Source organism: Theobroma cacao, chromosome 9, assembly GCF_053813885.1.
Source record: "Theobroma cacao isolate CCN51 chromosome 9, ASM5381388v1, whole genome shotgun sequence".
NCBI lineage: Eukaryota > Viridiplantae > Streptophyta > Magnoliopsida > Malvales > Malvaceae > Theobroma > Theobroma cacao.
This window is the reverse complement of record NC_142647.1, coordinates 13011351-13020696: the sequence shown is the minus strand read 5'-3', so window position 1 is coordinate 13020696 and position 9346 is coordinate 13011351. Positions and strand designations below refer to the sequence as shown.

Genomic DNA, 9346 nt, shown 5'->3' with positions numbered 1-9346 from the left:
TCATTATGAATATTTTAAAAATGTACGCATTAGTCCTTTACCTTTTAAAATACAAGAAAGAATGCAGGGAACTATAAACAAATGAACGAAGGAAAATGTCATTTAACGTACTGAAAAGAGTTGAGTAAAGAGGATTCTTTTCCTGTTAGTTTGATTATGTGATGAAGTTAGGGAAATTGTAATTTGCACTACAAATGCAACTTTAGAAAACTGTGGTAGGTGAGTCAACGAGACGAAACCAAGCTGCATTGGGTGAAATTCCTACGTGCCCTGTGATTTCAGGCTTCTAAGTCAAAGCGTGACCTCATTGTAGTTATTTTACTACTTAGTACATACATTTTTGTTTCCAAAATTGCCCTTCACCAACCGCCTTTCCCAATCCATTTCTTGTTCATCCAAAACCATCTTTATCACATCAATAGGTCAAAGCAGTTAAGTTAACCAAAAACCCAACTATACGCCAGCATTCGACCAATGCAAGCAAGAAACGTTTAAATAAGCAAGAGCTCATATTTATTATCAACATTCTGTTCAGATAGACACAATGTCATAATCCGTAAATAAAACATTTTGTACATAATAATTTATTAATTATAAAACATTTCGTTCCTTAAGTTAATATTTATAGAAAAAATTTTATATTTATGATAAAGTATTTTGTATTTTAATGTATTAACTCATCTTAAATTTGGTGAAAGTATTAATGTATTAAATAAAAAATTCTACAAATAACAATTTAATTAATTATAAAAAATGTTTATAAACACCCTGGATTTTTTTATTTTATTTTTGCTAATCAAAACAGCTTTATTACTATCTCAAGATATACACAAGATGGACAAGAAACAACACAGTCAAGATGCTTGAGCTGCGAGGTGCAACATGAGAAGAAAAACTATAAAATACCTTAGAGCAGATACCAGTTATATATAATATTCAGCAGGGTTCCTAATAAAATAGACAGGACCAAAATCATTTGCGAAAATAGAGCATCAACAACAAAACAGCCATATTCCAAAATCAAAATGCATGCACGAACATAAGAAATGTTCACTTCAAAATGTAACGAATCCAAGATTTTACATTAAAAATTAAAAAATAATCATATAAATAAATAAATATATATATATATATAATTTTATACATATAATAATAAATACAATTAAAAATTAAAAAATGACGACCGTTACCACTCGTCATCCCTTTAGCTCTATCAGTACCTCAAATGCAAGTCACAAACAAACATTTATCTTATCTTCACTGTCCTTCCATATGTTGCTCATGCTATTTTTTGATGTGTACATAAATTTTGAGTTTTGTTTTTTGGGCTGAGATATATATGCCTGTGTTATGGGATGCGATTTTTCTGGTGGTTGACTGTTGTACAGTGTGGTTTGTGGAGAGGCAGCAACTTCTTGTGCTGTGAGAGTGCTTTTTTGGTCATAGCACTCCCTAGTCCCTCACTGCTCATTTTTTGAGTTTCTGTATTCAGTAAAAGAAATATACATATTCTTGAATATATATATATAAAGGATCTAGCCCAAAAAATGTTATTCTGAGCATTGAACCTGTTCAGTCATATTTTGGGTCTTTTTTTTGGCTAATCCATGTTTTAGGTATCATATAAACCATTTAAAGAATATTGAGGATCATGATAAATAATAAACATTTTAGGATTTAGAATTCATTTATGTAGCATGTTACGTATTCTGTAAATTGGCCAGCATGGCATTATCCAATCAGCATAGGCATTACCAAATGTGAAATGTCTAAATCAATTCAAGACATTATTTAATCTCATAATATTTGTGACTTGACAAGTTCTAAATTGCTAATCAATTCCCTTGCAGCACCGCCATCTACCATTACCTACTTGTATATTACCTCAACCAAATCTCAAACCAACCCAGAGAGGCAAAAAAACCAAACATCGACCTTCCCTTGTTTTTGATTTCCCATACTCACCTTTCAATTCTTTCTCTATCGCTCCCAAACAATGGAGGCCAATCAAGTGCAACAGGAATTCATTTTTCGGTCCAGGCTCCCTGATATTTACATCCCAAAGCACCTCCCTTTGCACACATACTGCTTTGAAAAAATTTCCCAATTTAAAGATCGTCCTTGCTTGATTAATGGTCCTAATGGGCGGATATACAGCTATGCCGAAGTTGAGCTCACTGCTCGCAGAGTGGCCACCGGACTTAAAAATTTAGGCATCCAACAGGGAGATGTTATCATGCTTTTGCTTCAGAACTCACCGGAGTTTGTCTTTGCTTTCCTGGGTGCATCATTCCGTGGGGCAATCAGCACTACCGCTAACCCCTTTTACACCCCAGCCGAGATTGTGAAACAGGCCACGGCCTCAAAGACTAGGCTGCTCATAACTCAAGCAGTATATGCAGAGAAAGTGAAGAATTTCGCTAAAGAAAACGATATCAAGATCATAACAATTGATACACCACCGGAGGGTTGTATGCACTTCTCGGAGTTGACTCAGGCTGACGAAAGTGAAATCCCAGCCGTTAAAATCAACCCTGACGACGTTGTGGCCCTGCCATACTCTTCTGGTACAACAGGGTTACCGAAAGGGGTGATGTTGACTCATAAAAGTCTTGTAACAAGCGTGGCCCAACAAGTGGATGGAGAGAATCCCAACCTCTATTTCCATGAGAAAGATGTGATTCTCTGCGTGTTGCCACTGTTCCACATATATTCGCTCAATTCTGTGTTACTTTGCTCTTTGAGGGTGGGGGCAGCAATTCTGATTATGCAGAAGTTTGAGATTGTGACATTGATGGAACTTGTGCAGAATTACAAGGTAACCATCGCCCCCTTCGTGCCACCGATCGTTTTGGCCATCGCCAAGACTCCGGACGTTGATAAGTATGACCTTTCATCCATTCGGACGGTGATGTCTGGCGCCGCACCAATGGGAAAGGAGCTAGAGGATGCTGTCAGAGCCAGGCTTCCTAATGCAAAACTTGGACAAGTAAGTTTGGATATTACTTTGTTTGTTTGTTTGTTTATTTTTTTTATTACGTGCTTGTTTGGTTCTTTATTTTCTTAATTATATACTTATTAAGTTTTATAATATATGAAATAAACCAACTTAAATTTTTTATTTTATATGGATAATTGTTTATTTCAGATTTTTTTCTTCAAAAAAAGAGACATAAACTTCAGCAAAACTTTTTTCTTTACGAGAAACCGAAAATAGGAATTTTTAAAAAAGTTTTGCTAGTGACGAAGGGTGCCAACTACAGGCAACTGCGGTAATCGGATTTTAGATAGATCCTAGTGAGGGAGAGAGAGAAAGGGGGGGGGGGGGGGGGGGGGGGGGGTGAGTGGAAGAACAAAATGACAAATCTTTGTAGCTTACCCAAAACTATTACATGATAATTAATTTTTTATTAAAATTAAATACTTATTTAATTTAAAATAAAAATTTAAGATTGTATCTTAATGTATTTGAGGTTGAAATTTCATAATGTTGTGAGATTGGGTTTCTTATATAAGGACAAACCTAGTAATTATGATATATATATCATAACAAATTTATAACATTATTATAAGGACGCTCCTTTGCCACGTATAAGGCTTTAAAGAGGGGATTTTAAAGCTCTAACAGGGTGCCTTCAAGAAGGAGTTTTAGAGCTCTAACAAGTTCCCAAAAAAAATTTTAAATTGACTAGGCATGAGAGTAAAATTAAAAAATAAAAAATGTTTCTTAATAATTCTAGCAGAGTAGAATAGTAGACTCTGAAACAAAGAAAAAAAGAGTTGGTAACAAATTTGAAGAAAAAACAGGAGAAGAAGATGAATTTACAATAAGTACCCACAAAAGGATTAGACTTTGTTCTTTCTTTAAGGATTTTTCTAACAGAAAAAAATGAGAGCAAAAATAAATAAAGTTGGACCCAATTTCTTTCTTTCTGAACAAAAGGTAAAATTTTTGTAAAACACAGTAACAACAAAAGTTTAATCTTAGAGAAAGAGATGAAAGAAATATCCACAGCTTCTCTAATAACTCTACTTCCTCTATTTTAGAAGAGAAAGACAAAAAATGTCGAAGCAAAGAGCAGTGCAAAGAGACCGTGTGCAAACCACGGTCATATTCTAGTGCCCTTAAAAAGGGCCTTTGAAATTTTTCGTAGTGGGCAGCATGTTTCCTTATATTAGGGGACCATGAACGACTCCATTAATTTCGTGATAGCAACTTTCTTAATTTTCCTCTGACAAAAACAAAAATCTGTAAATGCATATGGTTCTTTCCAATCGAGAAAACAAGATTATAAATCCCACTATACATGTAAATTTTATCTACTACAGATTATTTGCCTCTAATAATTGATCTTGTTTGCAATGAATCTGCTATGCCTTTCTATTGCTTTTCATATTTTGCATTGTTTTTACGTTTAAATTTGAATCAAATTCTACCTGCCAAGCTCAGTTATAGTAAAAAATCAACCAGAAAGAAAGCCAAAATAATCACAAAGGAAAACGAAATAATTGCAAGAGAACATGATAACTTTGATTGTATCCATAACCGCGTAGCACAACAAATCCATGGTTTGCTATTACTTTTTGGTCTTGGTTATGACACCCAAATTTTTAAATGCCAAGAAATCAAAGATATGGGACTAACTGCAATTATTCAATGAGTGCAGGGTTATGGGATGACAGAGGCAGGGCCAGTGCTAGCAATGAACTTAGCTTTTGCAAAAGAAGCCTGTGAGACCAAATCCGGCTCCTGTGGCACGGTCGTGAGGAACGCAGAAATGAAAATTGTCAACCCTGACACTGGTGCTTCGCTTCCACGAAATCAGTCAGGGGAAATTTGCATCCGTGGTAGCCAGATCATGAAAGGTACGGTACAACCATGTGCTCTACACCATATTTCCATCTTCCCTCAGGACCATACCAAATGCTATTTAATGATCAATTTCATTATCTTTTGTTAGCTGTCAAGTTCGGTGTGAAGTGACAAATAATTAATTAATATATTCTTAAATTATTGGCTTTTGGCTACACCAAATTAAATTTCATAAAATTAATAGAAAAAAATTGTCTAGTTACAGAAACAATGGTATGATTGTATTGCATTAAATCTATTATTGCTTATGAGTGTAAATCCCATTATTTTTTAATGAAAGTTTGATCTTTTCAAAAGGAAAGAATATGTCTAGTTGGATAGTCTAATCTGTATTAATAAATAGTACTAAAATTTAATAAGTTTTTAATCCAAAAAAACTAAATTATATTGAAGAGAAGAATCAAGAATAAGTAAATAATTAGCTGGGATTAATTAAAGGGGAAAATTTATAAATGTCTATTTAATGCTATGGTTACTTAACTAAGGTAGTAGTTGGAAACTTCATGGCGTCAGTGTATGAAAAATTTTACTAATAAAAAACAATAAACAATAAAATTTCACCCGCATTATTTGCCTCTATAGTAGTTGTGATAACGAAATTGCATAAACCACTGTTTAAACGTGGACTATATGTTTGGTAGGACGTATCTTTTGCAGGCCCAAAAGTCAAAGTCTTGAGAAGGAGGAATAACAATGTTTCTTTACTCAAATTTGTGAGTTTTTCATTAAAAATAATTACATAAAAATTAAAATGATATAGTGATAGAATTCACCTACTGAATCAACAACAATACTTAATTAAAAATATTATCTATGCATAAAATATGATCAATAATTCTCTGAATAATGCAAAGTTTGTCATAACTTTTACTAGTTATGTAAATTTAATTAAAAATTAAATTATTATGTAATTGATCTATTTAAAAAGTTATATCATCTAATTAGTTTAGATTTTCGTTTCTTAAAGTTTTATTTAATAATATCTAATAGAAAACCTTGTAAACTTGACCTAAAAGAAATTTTACATAAGTTTTTCCCTTTGAGTCACATGGAAACCCTTATCTCATTTCACTAATTTCTTTCTACCAAATTTTATTTTCCATATTCATGAACCATTTCATTAAATACAAAAAAATGGTTTGATTTTATAAGCCATTAACTTACGGATGGGTTTAAAAGAATATGATTATATAATTATATTTTGTTTCCTTCCTTTTCATGACATACTATAGCATATGTCAAATATGCCTTTAATTTATTGCCCAACAAGATCAAGTGTTTCTAATTCTGTGTCGTATTTTCTGTCATTGCATCTTTCTTTGGCTAAGACTGATTTTTTTTTGAAGAGTAATGCAAATTTCATTAACTGGAGGGAATGAAATTTTCACCTCCTCCAGAACATGGCTAAGACTGATTGGCATAATTTAATCAAATGACTTTTCTATCCCTTTTTTTTGTCTTTCTTTAATCGATCATCTCATCCTCAAACGTATGCACCGTATTGTAAGGTCTTTGCCCACGATTATGAGCAGTCTACTTCTAATTGCCTTATTGGATTGATTGGGGTATGAAAATGGGATTTAGCTATCATGCATGGATATTCAGCTCGACGGTGACCACAGAACTTATTTCCACTGAATTTTTGTTATTTAAAGCCCCAGGCCAATATAATATAAAGAAAATTTCCCAGAAAGGGCTTTTGTGGAATTGCACATAGAAAATACAATGTCATTGTTCAGTATCTCTGACATCAGCTCTGGCTTTGAGAAATATTTATTGTTGATCATTTTCGATGTTTTTTATAATAAAAAGAAAATAAATTAACTTAAAATAATTACATCACATCTTGATCAAACAATACAAAACATATCTTCAAATAAATGAGTAAAACTATTAGATATATTAAGTAACAAAACGATCCCAATTATTTTGTAAAAGGACCTAATTCTTCTCAATATATTAGCATAAGGATCCAAATTTGATTTTGATGTTGATTTCTTTATAATTGTCAATTTTAAGCATTCTTATTGCTAATTTCAATTCTACTCCACACATATGGTGTGGAATTGTTTGCTTATTTTTGGACTAGTTTTTAGCTTTATATTCACATATATTTGATTGAGAGGCAAAGGAGTTAAAGATGATGATCCCTATTTTAAGTTAATAAGTTTTAAATCTAAATTCTACATTTAAGTTTTTGATTTAATTATAATTAATATATATCTCGCACTTAATGAATTGAGTTGAAGTTTCCTTTTCTCAAATTATATCTTATAAAAAAATACACATTCTAAAGTTTATCTTTCCCAAAAATAATTTGGTACCTCCAAAATCAGAAAATTTTCCATTTTAAAATTTGATCTCTTCTTACAAAATTTGCACAAAAGCAGTTCATATTCAAGTCCAGGCTATGCCCTGGATTCTCAAACATACAAAAATTAAGCAGAATTAACATTTTTTTCAGGTTATCTTAATGACCCGGAGGCCACGCAAAGAACTATAGACAAAGATGGATGGTTGCACACCGGGGACATTGGCTACATTGATGACGATGACGAGGTTTTCATTGTTGATCGATTGAAGGAATTGATCAAGTACAAAGGGTTTCAAGTGGCACCTGCCGAGCTCGAAGCAATGTTGATTGGCCATCCCAACATCTCTGATGCTGCTGTTGTACCGTAAGTGTCCCTTAACATTACGTTAAACTGGCATTAACAAATGATTTTGAGTATATTAGTGGCCTGAGTTTGATTCATATGCCTTTATGTTATTTTGTAATTATGTGTTCCAGCATGAAAGATGAGGCTGCTGGAGAGGTTCCAGTTGCATTCGTTGTGAGATCCAATGGTTCCAAGATCACTGAAGATGAAATTAAGCAATTCATCTCAAAGCAGGTAATATTAAGAATTCTTTACTATTAATTGTGTTAGATATTTGACTCAATTTCTAATTGAGAATCAGTTTAGATTTCGATGAAATTTTATTGGTTGAGCATTATTTAGTGATTAAGCTTATTTAAAGGGAAATATACTTTAATAGTCAAGAGTTTCAATTCTTGATAACCAAATAAATGAACCCTATAAATATGAAATGAATCTTAACTTCTAAAGTTACGAGAGAAATGTAATATCTATGTGAGAGATGTATTTTTTTATGAAGATTTCATAGTGTTCTAGGGATGTGAGAAAGAGTGAAAACATCTGAGTTATATTGGATAAAGTGTACTATTGTAATATAAACATTTATAGAGGATTTTTTTCTTTGGTCTGTGTATGTAAGCAATGATGTGGAACTATATGTTAAATAATATCTCTTGTATATGATTTATTTTTGTGTTGATATCGTTATTGAATAGATCTTTACTTGAAAATCTTAAGAGATTATTTAATTTGAAGACACCTTGTCCACCTAATACAATGAACAAGAACATATATCAGCCTGACTAACTAGTACCCTTGGCTTGATTGTTTTGCAGGTTGTGTTTTACAAGAGACTTGGCCAGGTTTTCTTCACGGAAGCAATCCCTAAAGCTCCCTCGGGGAAGATCTTGCGGAAAGATCTACGAGCAAGGCTTGCTGCAGATATTCCCAAGTAGCCCAAATGGAACAGATTGCGACATTCCATCAAGAAAAAGCTATCAACAGATGTAGATATGGAAGGAAAGGCCTAATAATATTATGCTGGTGATTTTCAATGCCAAGGAATTGAATTTGCTACTTTGGAGAACCAAGAATTTAGCAACAAAGAAAATTGTTAGTATCCTATTGGGGCTTTGTTTAAAATTGTTATTTTGTTCATGTATATGGTTTTGTGGACAAACTCGAAAAAGTTGTCGAACATATGTTTACAGTTTGACGGAGTAGAAACTCCCAACATTTGTCTGGTCTGTATCTCTTGAGTTATTTTTTCCCATTTCTATTATTGAATTGATTTTTCTATATCTGCTTTAGTTGAGCTTAAATTATCCTATGCTCGAATCATTGCTCTCGTCCCTGTTGCGACAATAGCCTGTTAGGGTGCCCAACAACTATATGGTTGGCAACTTTGGGCTTTCGGGGTCTACGCTCTATAAATTAAACAGCCAGGCCAGGTTCAAAAAAGGCCTGCCTAGCTAGAAAATTAAAAGATTTGAAGTCCACTTGAGAAATATTATCTTTACAAGTGCAATGATGGTGATTTTTAGTATAATATTGTTTTTTGTCCAAGATTGAATTTGGTCCCTTTATTATTTTAATGTGGTGGTTTTAATCCCGTATAGTTTTTTTTTGAATTTTAATAAATTTAATCTTTATATTTTTATTAAACTAATTTATAGATAATTGATAATACAGTAAAACTTCTATAAATCAATATTCTTATACCCATGACAATTTATTATTTAATTGATAAATTACTAATTTATTAATTTATATATTAATTAATAAAAAATAATTTATCAAGGTATTTTTTTATTTTTTTTCAAAACATTAAACT

At 32.4% G+C, this 9346-nt stretch overlaps 1 protein-coding gene across 1 annotated transcript; it reads left to right on the top strand.

The window, feature by feature from the left end:
- The first annotated feature begins 1839 nt into the window (after window positions 1-1839).
- On the top strand, window positions 1840-8813 carry LOC18589246 (4-coumarate--CoA ligase 1-like). Its single transcript, XM_018126965.2, has 5 exons — window positions 1840-2989; window positions 4668-4866; window positions 7338-7551; window positions 7665-7767; window positions 8349-8813. Exons 1-5 carry the CDS (start codon window positions 1997-1999, stop codon window positions 8466-8468), a joined length of 1629 nt encoding a protein of 542 aa, XP_017982454.1. The 5' UTR covers window positions 1840-1996; the 3' UTR covers window positions 8469-8813.
- The last annotated feature ends 533 nt before the right edge of the window (window positions 8814-9346 follow it).

Coding starts and splice junctions, on each gene's coding strand:
- LOC18589246 (XM_018126965.2), top strand. CDS start 1,997: ATGGAGGCCAATCAAGTGCAACAGGAATTCATTTTTCGGTCCAGGCTC. Junction 2,990..4,667: donor CTAATGCAAAACTTGGACAA/GTAAGTTTGGAT, acceptor CAATGAGTGCAG/GGTTATGGGATGACAGAGGC. Junction 4,867..7,337: donor TGGTAGCCAGATCATGAAAG/GTACGGTACAAC, acceptor CATTTTTTTCAG/GTTATCTTAATGACCCGGAG.